General features: G+C 41.4%; 1 protein-coding gene and 1 long non-coding RNA gene across 3 annotated transcripts in view; one reads left to right on the top strand and one right to left on the bottom strand.

The window, feature by feature from the left end:
• The window catches only part of LOC121922049, a 30,835-nt gene that overhangs the window by 11,202 nt on the left and 2,275 nt on the right, over positions 1-17,358 (top strand). The window contains exons 2-3 of one of the 2 annotated variants that reach the window (XR_006102089.1): positions 10,133-10,194; positions 14,092-14,173. This is a non-coding gene — a long non-coding RNA (uncharacterized LOC121922049). Of the gene's footprint in view, positions 1-10,132; positions 10,195-10,802; positions 10,862-14,091; positions 14,174-17,358 lie in introns of those variants that run through there. The other variant, XR_006102090.1, reaches the window with a different exon arrangement.
• The window catches only part of FECH (ferrochelatase), a 29,431-nt gene continuing 13,412 nt past the window's right edge, over positions 1,340-17,358 (bottom strand). Inside the window, exons 6-9 of the mRNA XM_042450931.1 lie at positions 13,791-13,898; positions 12,598-12,762; positions 9,723-9,782; positions 1,340-4,164 (exon numbers count right to left, since the gene is read on the bottom strand). Coding sequence (XP_042306865.1) covers positions 4,030-4,164; positions 9,723-9,782; positions 12,598-12,762; positions 13,791-13,898 — 468 coding nt within the window. The 3' untranslated portion in view covers positions 1,340-4,029. The remainder of the gene's footprint in view (positions 4,165-9,722; positions 9,783-12,597; positions 12,763-13,790; positions 13,899-17,358) is intronic.

Below are 17,358 nucleotides of genomic sequence, written 5' to 3'. Positions count from 1 at the left end.
GTCCAGTTCTGGCTACTACTGGGGAAGAAGGATATTGACAAGCTGGAACATGCTCAGAGGAGGGGAAACAAGATGAGCCAAAGTCTGGAAACCTGGTCTAATGAGCAATGACTTAGAATTGGATATGTTAAGCTTGGGAAAGCAAGACATAGCCATCTTTTAATATCTGAAGGGATGTCATGTAGAAGCTGGAGCAAGCTTGTTTTCTGCTGCTCCAGAGACTAGAATGTGAGCCAATGGACTCAAATTGTACAAGAAATAAGATTTTACCTAAAGAGCTTCTTTACCGTAACAACTGTTCAACTGTAGAAGAGACTGCTTCACAGAGTGGGGGGCACTCCTCCTTTGAAGGTCATTCAACAGAAATTGGATTAGCATTTTTCAGTAGTGCTTTGGTAGTGTATTCCTGCACAACAAGGGGTTGGATTAGGTGGCCCTTGCAGGTCCTTTCAAGTTTACGATTTCATGATAAAAAAAAGGCTGGCATTTTTATCTGCAAAATACATACAGGAGACAGACTGAAAGACAGGTTTAAGATAATAACTGGAACCCACATACAGACAAATTGACTTTGCTACACTAATTCTAGATGTGTGGTAACTAAGAACAAGGTAGGTCTACATGTGGATTTTGGTCCTGGTTTCCTTCCTTGTGTTCTTAGACAAGGGTAGGGAATGTATGACCCTCCAGATTCAAACTTATGATGACTCTATCATAGAGATTTCCTGGGAAGATTAATTCAGAGGTGGTTTGCCATGACTTTCCTCTAAGGTCAAGAAAGTGTGATTTGCCCAGTTACCCCGCAGATTTTCATTATTAAGTGAGGATTTGAACCCTGATCCTGCAGAGTCCTAGCCCAACACTCAAACCCTGATGACTCTTCTAAAGCAAACTACATTTGATCAAATTACACCAGACTCCCAACCAGAATTGTTGTTATGTTGTTATTGTTTGCCTTCAAATCATTTCCAACTTACAGCAACTCTACTATGGGATTTTCTTGGCAAGATTTGTTCTGAGAGAATTTGCCTTTGTGTTCCTCTGAGGCTGAGAGAGTGTGACTTACCCATGGTCCAGGTGGGTTTCCATAGCTGAGTGGAGATTTGAACCTTAGCCTCCCAATGTCCTTATCCAACCCTCAAACCACTACACCATGCTGGATCTCCCAACCAGGATACCCATCCTTTTTTCAATTTCAAAAGATTTATAATTTACTGGTTACCAATGACAAGAGGTAAAAACCTGCTGACAACCATCTCATGTATTCACCATGAGTTTAACACACACACACACACACACACACACACACACACACACACACAGAGAGATTCTAATACTGTAGATCATTTGGGGTTTAATTGACAACATGAATTAAATACAGATCAATTTGCATTCATAGAAATCCCACAAAAACCACAGTAGCTTGACAGCTGAAAAGTGATAAGCAGATCTATAAAGCAACTCTGAAAAGCAACCTCATATCTCATTTGTTCAAAGAGAAGGAAGCCCTTAGTGAAGAACAGAAAGCTGGTTAATTTCTTACACAGAAGCCCCATGTTGTACGGAAGTTATCTGACAACAATTAACAATAATGGGACAACTTCTTGAGGGACTTCTATTGGTGTAAAAACTTACATGTTGTGGTTAAATGTGAAATATTGAATTAATATTCGTACATATTGGTAATTCTGATAATCGTATAAGGCCCTCAAGAAAATATTCACGTTTACCAGCAAATCTTGAAATTACCTACTGAATGTTCAAATGGCAAGCTTGTTTCTATTAGTTAGCCTAGTGTCAAATGTCAAAACAAGCTCTCATGACCAACATTTCTGGTATCTCCTACTGGACGTCCTAAAAGCTTTAGAGCACCCGATGAACAGTGACATTTACCAGTCTGAAACCTTGCTTGCAAGTAATCGTTGAAAACTGGAATATCAACAACAGTCTCTTAAGTAACGCCTGAATTTCTTAAACAGTTCCAGTTGCAGAGACAAAACCTAATCTAATGAAATACAAACATATTTTCTGGTTGATGTTAATTCAAGTAGTAGAAATAGTGCATAAACACTTATGGTTGTAAACACAATCATGGAGAATGTGTGCAGGTTGTCCAAAGGGGGTTTGTTACAATACCCCAACTATATATATTGTCTTCATGTAATGCTGGAGAAGATGAACAAATGAACAATGTATATCACACTGGACAGAAACTGGATGTAAACACACACACACCTTTGGGGACAATGGGTATTTCCTGGGCAATATTTCTTTTACATGGAGACTATGCACATTAAATAGGCAATATAAAATACATCTTTGCATTTTCGAAATTGATTGGCGAATGTGCAGGATTACCCACAGATGCTGCCCATTTTCACATATTCTCCACATTCTTGTGCATGAAGCTGCACACTCAACAGTGTTTTAACTATATTCATCAGTTAATTAATAAGTACTAAAACATAGGCACATGGATGTTTCATATGAAAAGGCCACCCACAGGACTTGACTCTCAGAAGACTCTCACTTGACTGTCAATTGAATCTAGGCTCAGCACCCAGGATAAGGTACAACAGAGATGGAAACACTGCTTTGAACTACAACTTCATAATGCCTTATTGACTGGAGCTTCTCAGAATAGAAGTTGAAAACATCAGAAATCCACATGTTGAGCTCAACAAGATGCACACTGTCAATTTTCTCAGTGGTGGCTGGTGGGATTTTATGTTAGTGGGACAGTGAGTTTGTGTCAGACTTTAGTCCAAGGTGCTTGAGGATTAGATCTAAGGTCTCAGCACCTTGCTTTTTTTTTTTAAATAGATCAATACTTTAAAAAATAAGGGTAAAATTCAGAAGAGATTCATCAGCCACAGTCACCACCGAATGTTCTTTCAAAAGACACAATAATCTCTTTTCATATTAAACTAAGGATAACCTTCCAACAGCCCATATACCAAACTTTTCTTTCAAACAAGGACTGAAATTGTGAAATTTCCAGGAAGAAAATATTATTTAAACTGTAATAAATGTAATTTGGAGAATCTGTTGTTCCAAGTGGCAAAGCTTTGCTAAACTCACATAGAATCAGTTCTGCACTGGGGGAAGGAAGAGATCCACACAAAAAGAAATCTGAAATTTAAAATGTGTTCTATTTCTTTTTTAAAATGGCATAGGTTGATCATCAAACCCCATTTGAAAAACAAAACAGCAGCTGCAAGGTGGTCAGTGTGTCAACTACAGATCTCAGAGTATTAAAACGATAACAACAAAAATAGTAGTCCCCCACCTGGAACAATTGGCAGGATTTTTTTTAATGATATTGAAAAGAGCTTGCAAAAAAGAGTATGGCTCTCCAAATCCAGGAGCTGTCCAAAACAGCATTTCCCCCCTCTAGTTTTGATATTAAGATCTCTCTGCAAAGACATCTGGATTACAACCCTCAGGTCCAAATCTCTGGAGTTGTCCTTTTAGAATTAAATCAAACCTGTCCAAAGGAGGCATAAATTCCTACAAGCCAAAATCTTCTAGTCAATTTTTTGGCACCATGCTGGCTCAATGACACTTACAGAACCACTTTGTTCATCATGAACTGCATTTGGTGGAATATGTTCCATCAGATGAAGTTCATGGTGAAAAATGTGGATCAGACATTTTGTAATTTTTGAGTGTCTGGTGCTGCCTTTATGCTGGGGAAAGGCTAACAGTCCCCAACATGCCTATCAGTTTTATAGGAAGACAAGTTTTCTCAGCAACCCAAAGAATAGAGCCCTTGAAATATTACTTCCCTCCCAATGCAATATCCCTCCATTAAGGAGAAAAGAGGAAAGGAAAAAGGTTTCATATCCATCCCTCTTTCACCCCAGTGAAATCCAACCCTCTTTTGCTATGCTTGGGACTCACGCCACACAGGAGGCAAAATGTTTTATGTGAAGGGAGCCTAAGCAGCAAAAGAAAGACAGGGACTTTGGAGAATCCATGAGGTTGCTCCAGTAGATAACCTGCAGCTATCCCTCTGCAAATGGCCATTCACAGCTCTTGACTGGTAAAGAATGACTTTGTCTTTCGGCAGGTGGGATTCACACAAAGTGGGCAACTCAGGGTCAACTGCTTGGAGCATATTTCATTCGACTGAAGATGCGAGTAGACCAAGTCTGCCAAGGCCTGAAAAACCATAACAGAAGTTAAGTATTAAAAAAGACTTGTAATAAATAGCTGTAAAATCAAATAATAATTCAGAGGTGAAGCCACATCCAAGTGTACCTCTCCATGGACTTTTTCAAAATTTGGACAGAGGGGCTGAATCCTCACATTAGTTGCACTTAGCGCAGAACCACCAAATCAACGGGACTTATGTGTTGACTCACCCACCATTCAGTCACTGAGGGATACATCTACAGTGGTACCCCGGGATACGAATTACCCAGCTTACGAATTTTTCGGGATACGAAAAAATCCCATAGGGATTTATTGTTTCGGCTTACGAAGGTTTTTTCGGGTTACGAAAAAAACCCCGGCGCTGTTTTAAATGGAAAGGCCGCCACCGGAGGGCAGCAGAGAGCTATTTTTTTCCATTAGCGCCTATGGCAATTCAGGTTACGAAGGTTTTTTCGGGTTACGAAATTAGCCGCGGAACGAATTAATTTCGTAACCCGAGGTACCACTGTACTCTAGTTGGTACTAACAAAAAGGATTCAGGCATACACACGTGTGTATGTTTATATCTATCAGACCTACTGTATATACAGCAGGCCCTTCCTTTATGCAGGGGATCCGTTCCAGATCCCCCCACGTAAGGGGAAATCCGTGTATGCTCACACCCATTGCAAACAATGGGGTGTGTGCTTGTGGCTTGGGGCAGTGCACGCACCATGGGCTTTAATTGTTACGCGGCTTTGGCATAAGCTGTAAGCCGTGTATAGTGCACCTACGTATGGCACAGGAGCACTGTATTCATGTGCAAGTCTAGAAATTTTAGTTAAAAAATTGACCCCAAAAACCTGAGTCGACTTATCCGTGGGACAATGTAAGTACTATACTCTCACTCTTATTTAAAAAGAAACCATGCCCTGGTGAAAGGCACAAGTATACTCTGTCCTGGAAGCACTGACCCCCCCCCCTCACCCATCCAGCCTTTAGGATGAGCACAAATAGTTGTGCCTGCTGGAATTTTGTAAGTTGTTTGGCATTGTTTTCCTTGCTTCATTCTTTAGGTCTTTGGCACATGCCCCTACATTTTACACCCTCAACTTATAAAGGGGACATATCAAAATCCATAATTTTGGCTCCAAAACCTACCCTCCACTTATACCGTACATGAGGTCGACTTATAGTTAAGTATATATGTTATACATGTGTGAGTTTAAGTGTACACACACACACACACTCTGAAGGTAAAAAGGTTGAGAAGAAAAAAGAAGGAATTTAGTAGCACCTTTAAGACTAGCTGGTTTTTATTTTAGCATGAGCTTTCACAGATTATTATTATTATTATTAACCTTTATTTATAAAGAGCTGTAAATTTACACAGTGCTGTACATACAATCTTTTTAATTGGACGGTTCCCTGCCCTCAGGCTTACAATCTAAAAAGACATGACACAGAAGGATAAGGGAGTGGTGGTGGGGAAGGGGTCTGTCTAGTAAGATAATACATATAAAATACATAGCAATACAGGAAATGATTCAATAAAACAGACAACAAAAGAATATCAAATAGCAAGTGACAATTATGCAATGCCTGGGAACGCTTCTCTGAACAGGATGGTCTTCAGCTCCGTTTTGAAGCTGGTTAAGGAAGTGATGGCTCTTGCTCACGGGGGAAGAAGGTTCCAGGAGTGAGGGGCAGCAAGTGCAAAGGGGCGAATCCGAGATGGGGCAGATATAAACCCCCTTCTACTGAAGCAGTGTGTATGACACATAAAGTAGAAAAAGGGGGCTTAACTAAGGCAACCCACCAGCCACGTTCATCACTGAGTAAACAAGATATTACTCACAATAAGAAAAAGTTCTGACATCGAAGTACAAGCTGATTTATATGTTATGAAAATGGACTGGGTTGATCTGTTGGAAATCTTTAACAACTCTCTGATGGACATTTTTAACAACAGAAAACTAGAGGCTGAGCAGGGGAAGCTCAAACAGATAATCAAAAAGTGTTAATAAGACAGTGAATGTTGTAAGAAACATCTGTTGTTGTGTGCCTTTAAGTTGTTTCTGACTTGCAGTAACCCCAAGGCAAACTTATCATGAGGTTTCTTGGCAAGATTGTCATTGTCTTCCACTGAGGCTGAGAGAGTGTTATTTGCTCATGGTTACACAATGGGTTTCTGTGGTCCAGTGGAGATCAAACTTTAGTGTTCCAGCATCCTAAGTCCAATACAATAAGAAACAGAGGAGGTACAAAACAACAGACTCCTTTAGGCAAGAGCGATAGGCAAGAGCGAGGTATAACTGATGCAGTGACTAGGGATGGCATCTCTCCTCTTAATGCCTGCTTGGAGTCAGTAATGGGCTGGATGAGGGAAAACAGACTCAGCCTGAATCCAGAGAAAATGGAAGTACTAGTGATAGGCTCTCCTGGCCTGGGTAAGGAAATTTTTCCACCTGTCCTGAATGGGGTCACGCTCTCTGTGAAGGACTCTGTGCGCAGTTTGGGGTGCTCCTAGACTTGTCGCTTCACCTTACTGATCAGGTGGATGCGACCGTTAGGAGCACCTGTTATCAGCTTCGGCTGATACGCCAGCTGCGTCCCTTCCTGGGCCGGGAGGACCTTGAGACCGTTGTACACACTCTGGTAACCTCTCGATTAGATTTCTGTAACGCGCTTTACATGGGGCAACCCTTGTACCAAACCCGGAAGCTTCAATTAGTGCAGAATATGGCTGCTAGGCTGGTTACTGGATGTTCCAGGGCCAGCCATATAACACCAGTCCTAAAAGATCTTCATTGGCTGCCTATTCGCTTCCGGGCCGAATACAAGGTGTTGGTTATTACCTATAAAGCCCTAAATGGCTTGGGTCCGGGGTACTTGGAGGACCGCCTCTCCCCATATAATCCGCCCCGCACTCTCAGGTCGGGAGAGAGACATCTTTTAAGAGTTCCAGATGCTCGTTATGTAGCATCTCGGAGGGCTTTTTCTGTTTCAGCCCCACAGCTCTGGAACTCTCTCCCCAATGAGCTCCGCACTACCACCTCCCTTGAGGCTTTCAAGAGGAATTTGAAGACCTACTTATTTCGCCAGGCTTTCCCCCCATGAGCCTTGTTGTCACTCTTTTCCCCTTGGCGATGTTTGATGTATTCTATCTCCTCAGCCATTTGTATGGGGTGTTGTTGTTGTTAATTTTTACTATGTTTTTTGTATTGTAATATTGGGGGGGGTGTTGGGGGTTTATGATGTTTTTAACTGTTTTATCAATTGTTGTACACCGCTGTGATCTATGGAATAGTGGTATATAAATAAATTTTAGTAGTAGTAGTAGTAGTAGTAGTAAATATTATTATTATTATTGCTGTTGTTGTTGTTATTATTATTATTACATTAATATGATGTAAAACAGTATCAATTATAAGGACATATGTAAGCCAATATATGTTTTGCTTGTTTAGAGGCCCTAAATCTTTTAATAAAACCATCATGTTCAGAACCTGGCTGCAGAATGTTAGTTCAGTAACAGAATAACTTATGTGCATCCTCTCAGATGTACTGCTTTCATTTTAAGTATACTTATTTCATTGCATTTCTCCCTTTTAAAAAATCATCTTTGCAATATAATTGCTGAGGTATATGCCATTGTAATTTTAAAAGCCAGATGATTGATCAACTGGCCTAAATCCAATTGCTAGCCTCAATTTGTATAGGCTCATTGAATCAATTGCTGAATGATTAAGTCAACACTTATGTAGATCCCAGTGATTCAGTGGGTCTACTCTGACAGGATAAAGACTCCTGAATCAGCTGGCAGCTCTGGATAAAAGATAGACAAAGCAACTCCTATGAAATAGGCAGGAGAAATTAGGTACGTGAAATTTAGAAGGGAGAATCAATTTTATTCTAATTTAAAAATATGTTTAAATTATCCTAAGAATGTTAAGAAACATGCAGGCCTGGCAGTATTGTTAAGCGTTTTGAACCACTGAACACAGCTTAGATAAACTATATTTTGGGGGCTGCAACTCCTAGAATTCCCCAACCAGTATGGCCAACGACTGGGGAATTCTGGGAGGTGTAACTGAAAAAAATAATTTTCTCCAACTTAGAAGTGAGTGTTGGGGTGCGTTTCTCTAGTTCCATACCCAAATCATAGAATCATAGAGTTGGAAGAGACCGCAAGGGCCATCCAGTCCAACCCCATTCTGCCATGCAGGAACTCTCAATCAAAGCATCCCTGACAGATGGCCATCCAGCCTCTGCTTAAAGACCTCCAAGGAAGGAGACTCCACTACACTCCGAGGGAGTTTGTTCCACTGTCTAACAGCCCTTACTGTCAGGAAGTTCCTCCTAATGTTGAAGTGGAATCTCTTTTCCTGTAGCTTGCATCCATTGTTCCAGGTCCTAATCTCTGGAGCAGCTGAAAACAAGTTGGCTCCCTCCTCAGTATGACATCCCTTCAAGTATTTAAACAGGGCTATCATATCACCTCTTAACCTTCTCTTCTCCAGGCTAAACATCTCTAGCTCCTTAAGTCGTTTCTCATAGGACATGGTTTCCAGACCTTTCACCATTTTAGTCGCCCTCCTTTGGACACGTTTTTCAACATCCTTTTTAAATTGTGGTGCCCAGAACTGGATGCAATATTCCAGATGGAACCTGATCAAAGCAGAATACAGTGGCACTATTACTTCCCTTGATCTAGATAAGACTTCTCTCTCTTCTCTCACTTCCTGGGAAGCTCAGCAAAGTACTAGTAGCTACATGTGCTTATCCTGGATGCATCCACACTGTAGAAATAATGAAGTCTGACAGCACTTTAAATGCTGTAGCCCCATCCTATGAAATCTTGGGATTAGTAGCTTTACAAGGTCTTTAGCCGTCCCTGCTGAAGAGTGCTGGTGCCTCACAAAACTACAAATCCCAAGATTCTGCAGGATGGCACAATGGCAGATAAACTGGTGTCAGGTTACATCATTTCTACAGTGTAGATGCTCCTCTTGTCTATCTTAGAAACTATAATCCAATAAGGATAATTCTCCCCTTTTTTTCCTGGGATAAAATGGGGTGGCTGCAACAAAATCTTCATTGGTCAAGAGAGTAAAGTGACAGGAGTCCACTACAGGTGTGTAGCTGGGTGGGGGAGATGAGAATTTTGTTCTCCCAATAAGAAACCTTCCAATTTTTTTTAGTGTTCAAATTTCTAGCATTACAGTGACCTAAAGTTTCAGCTGCGCATTGAGAAATAAAGTTGAGGCTTCCAAATAAAATAATAGTAAGAAAGAAAGAAAGAAAGAAAGAAAGAAAGAAAGAAAGAAAGAAAGAAAGAAAGGCAAAGTTGTCAAGAGAATGTGAATACAACCAACATTAAGAGTGCTAGGTGTGAATGATTTCTGATTTCTCACTCTGAAATGGTAGAAATTTGGGGACTAAAGGAAAATTTCATTTGGAGTAAGATAAAATTCTTATTGGGGAAGCAGTGCTCTCATTTTTGCCCCTCTCTCCTTGTAACTATACCTCAGCAGTAGCTTCCTAGATGAACTGGGACTCTCTCTCTCAGGGAGGACAATTACCTTAGCAAACAATGGGTTTCCATTCAGGGATTCTGCTCTTCTAATGTTTTCAACTCCACACTGGAGAAAGAGAGGAGGAGGAAACCAGTTAAAACATGGCAACACTGAAAACTTGCAACAAGTATATTGTGTAGTAAATGTATCACTGATGGATTTTTGTTTGTATTTGTTAAATGGCCAACACAGCTCCCCTTGCATGTTTTCTGTATTGTGAGGTACTGTACTGCATTGCAGCTGCAACAGGGGAACCTATTGCCACATGGCCAGAAGGAGGAGAAGCCTACCTGCAAAAGATATCCTCCCCATCTTAACATCTTTACTAATGACTGAAACCAAATGCAGGCAGCTGACTAACATCTCCAATTGTTTTTTCCCCTCCTGTTTGGTTTGTAACATCTTACCTGATGAAGAGGTCCATGGAGCTTTGAAAGCTTGCAACAAGTTTATTGTGCATTTCAGATGGCCAACAAAGGTATAACTGATGGATTTTTGTTTGTATTTGTTAAATGGCCAACACAGTTCCCCCTGCATGTTTTCTGAACTTGGTTTTGGTAGACTTTACAAGAAACCTTCTGTTTCAAGGCCAATGCAGACAGTATTTAAGAATTAAGGAGTTCAAACTGGACTTAATTTATCTCTTACTTACTTTCGGTACAAGTTAAGCCTTGTTGCCCTCTATTTCCATAATGCTTTATGAGGCTTTTTATGAGAATCCAAACGCCATAGTTTCTCTCTGCACACCTGTCACAAGTTTGTTATAAGACTAAACTCAGGGAGATGGCTTCTTGTCCCTCCCCCTAAGCCTGTGGCATCAACCTTATGCCCACCTGACATGCCATCCTTGGTTTTTGCAAATGTAGTGAAGTATTTCTATTTTTTTGGGAGGGGGGTCGGGCTATTTGGCCATGCCTGGAAATAGCCAAGCATTCTCTGAAGATGCCAGCCACAGATGCTGGCGAAACATCAGGAAGAAAATCTTCTAGAACATGGCCACATAGCCCGAAAACCCCACAAAAAAACTATGGATGCCAGCCATGAAAGCCTTCGACTTCATATTTCTATTTTTTTTTCCTGTTACAGGTTGAATCTCCCTTATCTAGAATCTCAACATCTGAAATATTCCAAAGTCCAAAATTCTCCACATGGGTGGTTGAGATAGTGACACCTTTGCTTTCTGATGGTTCAGTGTGCTGCACTCACGCACAAAATTATTTTAAAATATTATGTATAAAATGACCTTCAAGCTATGTGTGCAAGTTATGTATACGAAACATAAACGAATTTCTTGTTTAGACTTGGGCCTCATTTCCAAGATATTTCATGTATATGCATATTTTCTAAAATCTGGGGGGGGGGGGGAATCCAAAATCCAATGCACTTCTAGTCCCAAACATTTCAGACAAGGGAGACTCAATCTGTATTTATAACCAGCACTAAACATCTGCTAATCAAACTATCCAATGGTTCACCAACTGGAAAGAATGACATTTCTGAGGGCTGCATTCTTTATCATCAGCCTACAGAAACTACTTTCTCAGCAGAAAGAGCCTGGGACCTGGAGTTTAGCCATACTGCACAGTTATAGCATTTTAACTGGATCTAACCTATTGAATTGTTGGGTTTGTTGGTTTTTGAGGCAGTTTTTGAGGTACACAGAATTTTTCACTGCACAGCTATGGTCCTTGTCTACAGAAAATTCTAAATATCTCACTACATACTCTAAGATTCCATAAGATGATAGTTAAAATGGTTACCAAAGTGCTGTTACTGTGTAGTACTGATACCCCAGAAATATGGCAGCCACAGCTAAGTGAAAGAAAGCTAAGTGGAAGAAGGGAATGTCAAGAATGCAGCCTTCCCTCATAAATATATTAGCACAGTGGACTTTAACTGCCATGAGTTGCTTCAGGAGCCAGCCTTGAATGAAAGGCAGTTTATAAACATACTAAATGTTGTTTACCGTATATACTCATGTACAGGTCAACTTCATGTATAAGTGGAAGGAAGGTTTCAGGGTCAAAAGCCTGGGTTTTGATATGAACCATGGAGAAGTCAAGGGTAACATTAAGGGTCTATAAGGAAGGATGGAAAGGGGGGAATACCAATTCCATCCCTCCTTTACTGGACCTTTCCCAACTGATTCCCAGGTGCTGGAGGAGAGGTTTTAACATCTGATTGAGAAAGGAAGCAATTGGATTTAAATGGAGAGGGTTTTCCATGGAAAGCCGGGGCTTGCAAAATGGAGCAAGAGAGAAGCAATTGGATTTAAATGGAGAGGTTTTTCCATGGAATGGAGCAAGAGAGAAGCAATTGGATTTAAATGGAGAGGTATTTCCATGGGAAGCCAGGGCTTGCAAAACGGAGCAAGAGAGAAGCAAATGGATTTAAATGGAGAGGCTTTTCCATGGGAAGCCAGGGCTTGCAAAAGGTAGCAGAAAAAGAAGCAACTGCACACCGGAGCAAAGGAGAAGCAATTGGATTTAAATGGGGGCAATTTTGGGGTTTAAATTTCTCAAGTTATAGTCGAGTATATACGGTAGTACTTCTGGTTTATGGCGATCCTAAGATGAACGTAACATGAGGTTTTCTTGGCTATATTTATTCACAGGAGGTTTGCCACTGCTTTTCTCTGAGGCTGTACAACCTTAATCTAAAAGTATTGAGAATTAAAGTAATCAAGATTAACAGTCGCTTGTTTCCTTCCATGTCAGCCTTCTCTAGCTTGGTGCCACTGGTCATAATGGCTGTGGATGATGGGAATTATAATTCAAGGTATCTGAAGGGCAGTAGATGGGGAAGGTGTCATCCTTTATCCTCCAATCCATACCATCCACTTCTCAGAATGTTACTGGAAGGAAACAGTGAATAATTTTACCTCATTGGCTAAAACTTGTGCATATTCAATGTCCAGCTCATAGAGGGTTTCAATGTGGTCACTAGTAAATGCTATTGGAACCAGCAGTATGTTCTTCTTTCCCCTTTGGCAAAGCCCTTTGATCGTCTCATCTGTCTGAGGACCCAACCAGGGCATAGGACCAACCTGGGACAAAGACAGAATGAGAGTGAGAAGCATTAATCTGTCCTTTGCTGCTATTTATGCAACTTATGCAGTATTTTACAAAAGAGTTTAAAATTTTACAAGGCAGACAGGAAACAGAGACAGCTAGAAGGTTCTCCTGTACCAAATCCACTATAATGAACAAAGGCAGACTAGAAAAAAAGGCTGCACCACTGTCTGGTGGACATATACAATGTCTGCAGGGTCACAAAGGTAAGGAGTTTTTTGTGGGTTTTTCAGGCTATGAGACGAGAAGAGAAGATGCTAGCCACAGCTGCTGGCAAAACATCAGGAATAAACTCTTCTAGAACACGGACTCACAGCCTGAAAACCCCACAAAAAGCTATGGATGCTGCCCATAAAAGCCTTCAACTTCATGTATGGAACTCTCTTTCATACTAGAAACTTACCATATCAAGGACAATGTTTCTAGCATTCCTCTCAGTGGAAGAAATTCCCAGTTGTGAATATAGAGTTTATAATTTTTTTTTACCCAAAAGAACAGTTTTCTAGAGATCTGTAGTTTCTCCAGCATGACTCTATGGTCAACTCCTGGTAGAAGCTGATCATAGAGTTACGCTCTTCAGCCAAAAGGCTATCAAAGTGGCTTACAAATTGTTAATTAGACATCTCCCTGTCCTCAGGTTTACAATCTAAAGAGACAAGACACAGAAGGAGAAGGGAATGGCAGTGGGGAAGGGGGAAAGTCCAGCAGATCTTCTCTCCATACCTAGAAAATACCTAGAGAAGTATTCTCTGTAGCATCTGTCAGTCCTCCAGCCCAACTCTATGCTTAACTTCTGCCAGAAGCTGATCACAGAATCGCACTGGAGGACCTAAAGATGCCTAGAGATAACATCTTTTTGGGGGCAGGGGCAAATACAGTAATCCACAAATTATCAAATTTGCAAACGCTTATCCTGCAAATGTGGACTGAGTGAATATAACAGTGAACAGACCAGATTCAGACTTGCAGGAAGCGGCTGTGAAATTTCCATCTGTTCACATACCTTGGACTGCCAAACAAGCCTATATGGATTGGAATAGTTGAGTTTCTCCATAACCCTCTGAACAGTAGCTCCCACCTCCTGTGGATATGGATCACCACGGTTCACTACCTGTAGCAAAAAAGAAGGGGGAAAAAGACCTTCTAATTTTCAATCTTTAAAACTTCCTTGGGATTAATGTAAACACCATAAAACATTTCCTGCTCCACTGCAAACCTAAAATTAGTTTGCACATGCAACAGCACATACAAATCAACAGATTCCCCTTATTTGTCTTAATTATTTAATTTGACATATTTTGAAGCTGTTTTTCAGAGTAAAATCTCCTCAAGGCAAGTTACAAGATAAAACACCTGGCACAAAGATGACTATAAGACAGGCACAAGGTGAGCCTCTCTGGTGAAGGTTCCACAACTTAGGGGAGAGCACCATTGAAAATGCAGCAACCAGGATTGGGTTTAAAGTATGTTAGCAACCCTACATCAGGCACATTAACAGAGTTGTCTCTGGCAGCAAATGTGGGGAGGCAGTAGCCAGACATTGGAGGAGAGGACAGGAGAGTCATTGGGCTTGCCTGGTAGCACCAAATGATCCAAACTAGCTTGCCGCCCTCACCGCCCATACTGAAAAAATGTTTCAACTGCCAAAGGTCAGCTTTTGTACACACAACGTATGAAGGTGCCATCTCGTTCTTTTCTTCAGGCACTCTTTGTTGATTTTGTAATGTGCCTTCAAGTAGGCTCAGTTTATGATGACTCTATCTTAGGGTTTTCTTGGCAAGAATTGTTCAGTGGTTTGCCACTGCTTTCCTATAAGGTGAGACTGTAACTTTCTAAAGTCATGTAGCAGATCTCCATGGCAGAGCAGAGATACAAACTACCAGAAAAGAGATTCCACCTAAACATTAGAAAGAACTTCCTGATAGTAAGAGATATTCGAGAGTGGAACACACTCCCTTGGAGTGTGGTAGAGTCCCTGTCTTTGGAGGTTTTTAAACAGTGGCTGGATAGTCATCTGTCAGGAATGTTCTTACATGGCAGGGAGTTGGACTAGCTGGTCCTTAGGGTCTCTTCCAACTCTAAATTTTTATGAGTTGATATCCTAATCTCCTGTAGTCCTAGTCTATCATTCATACCACTGTGCCACACTGGCTCTCACGCTGTTTGTTGGAGCTTTTTAATTTTGGCTGTTTTAAGCAACAAGGTACTTCTCATGGGTATGGGAAAAGTGATTGTTGTGTATTTGAGGTTGTGTGCCACCAGACACAACCTAGACACAACCTAGCAGCTACAGAAGCTCGATTAGCATTCAGAAAACAAGTGGGATCCCTTGTAGTGTAAAGAGCACCTGCTTCAAGCTTCCAGACAGAAGGACATATAGGCGGGTTAGGAAGGGGCATGTTCTCACCTTCCTAACTGCCCCTCTCCCTAGGACGCACGGAGTGCGTAGTAAATGGCAGTGCCCATCCATATGGGCACTGCCATATTTACGTCTTGGACGCACAGCGTCCAGACGTGGCGCGGCGTAAGTGACGCCGTGAGTGCGTGCCTTGCGCCTTGTGGCGCCACTTCCGGGGGCCAAAAAGGAGCGCCATTTTGGTCCTCCTCTTTAGCTGTGCTGGGAAGCCTCATGGTCTGGCCGCTGGGGCTTCTCGGCGTAGCTAATGGAGCCGGCGCCAGACTGCCCGCTTTTAGGCGGTCTGTAACGCGCCATAGTTTTTCAGGACACTATATTCCATTCCTCTCTTCTCACTGATTGTATTACTCTTTGTGGTATCTCCTCCCTCTTAATTTTTTCCCTTCTGGTATTTCTGAAAGCCTTGTGTTTTTACAAGCTGACTCAAGCCTCCTTTCTATACATGGCTGGTCAGCATTCAGGGAAGAAGTCAACTTTTAAGTTATACAGGAGAATTTTCAAGAAGGCATTTTGAGCCAATGTCATCTTTATCGGGGACTTGGAAGTTCTTCAGATGAAGTGACAGTTTTACCTTTCAACTGCAGGCCCAACTGCTATGGGCTTCCATGCCAGCATTCTCTGAAGATCCCAGCCACAGATGCTGGTGAAATGTCAAGAATAAACTCTTCCAGAACATGGACACATAGCTCGAAAAAACCCACAAAAAACTATGGATGCCAGCTGTGAAAGCCTTTGACTTCACATTGCTATGCGAACACTTCAGTATGTTTTAAAGATGGAAGAAAAAGGAATCTTGTAGTACCTTGAAGATTTACCAATTTATCTCAGAACAAGCATTTGTGGATTACAGATCACTTCTTTAATTGCAGGTGAAATAAACTGACTAGTCAAAAATGCCACAAGACTCCTTTTCCTTCCCTCTTCTCATACTGAGACAAAAAGCTAAAAATTAGCTTTGTTAACTATTGCAACTTCTTTTGCTCCAGCTGAAATCCACTAGATGGCACCAAATTTACACAAATCACAAAAAAGCATGGGGTTAAATGTAGGAGAGGAAAAGGTGGGGGTACTCCATAGCAACTTGATGTCAAATTGCTTTTGGAAAATAGGGGTCAGGTGGGGGATAAATTCACCAGTTGTGCTCAGACAGGCTTTTCTACTGGGCAGGAAGCCTCTACTGAAAAAAACATCTTTATCAGTTTTTTCTTTTCTTAATATCCAGTCAGTGCATATTCAAGGTAAATCATAGCACTTTCATTCTGGAGATCTATAATCTTTTCTCTGCTCCTATAAGGTAGAGTGGCACCTTACTCAGAAAGCTCATGCAGGGCCTGTTGTTCAATGTTCTGTTTATGCGGGTGATCCACCGTGCTGCGTGTGCTCCATCTCAGCCAAACAATTTAGCTCAAGTGGAGGACCCTTTTATGTCTCGCAGAGAACAGCCTTTTCCACCTTGGGCACTGCAGGCAGCCTAACTCCTCTTTGTGCCAACAGAAGTCTCCAAGTCAGTTACCATACAATAAATTGCCATGCCATGCAGAGCTAGTAGTATCTCTTTGCACATGCTGGGGGTGAGGAGGCAGGGATAAAAGTGATGCAAACGCAAACTAGAACTTGCGAGAGTTATATTTTGGACTACATCTCCCAAAATATCCTAGCCAGCAAGCTGAGTGGGAAATTCCAGGTTTCCCAGAGTAGCACAGAGGGCTTCCAGGAAATTCTGGGAGCTGTAATCCCAAAAGGTAACCTAGAAGACTCCACAAAAAACAGATCCAGAAACAGCCATTGGCCATCCTGGCCAGGGGATTCTGGGAGTTATCATCCAGTCTTTAGACTGAATGTAACAACCCTATTGAATTGGACCAGTAGCTTATCTAGTCCGGTGCTGTTCCCAAAGTGGGAAGCACAATGAGTACAATAGCACCATTCATGCAGCACAGAAAATACATGCTGTATACCAATATACAGAAGCATGCTTACTTCCAGTAATGGAAGACACATTAACAAACTGGAACTTGTCCAGGGAAGGGTAACCAAGATGGTGAAAGGTCTGAAGACCAAGTCCCATGGGGGAGCTGGGCATGATTAACTTGGAGAAGAAAAGACTGAGAGGCAATATGAGCATTTGAATTAAAATTAACAAATTGAAATCAAA

The sequence above is a fragment of the Sceloporus undulatus genome, chromosome 2 (genome assembly GCF_019175285.1).
Source record: "Sceloporus undulatus isolate JIND9_A2432 ecotype Alabama chromosome 2, SceUnd_v1.1, whole genome shotgun sequence".
NCBI classification, from domain to species: domain Eukaryota; kingdom Metazoa; phylum Chordata; class Lepidosauria; order Squamata; family Phrynosomatidae; genus Sceloporus; species Sceloporus undulatus.
The sequence above is the reverse complement of the archived record's forward strand: the minus strand, read 5'-3'. Positions and strand labels throughout refer to the sequence as shown.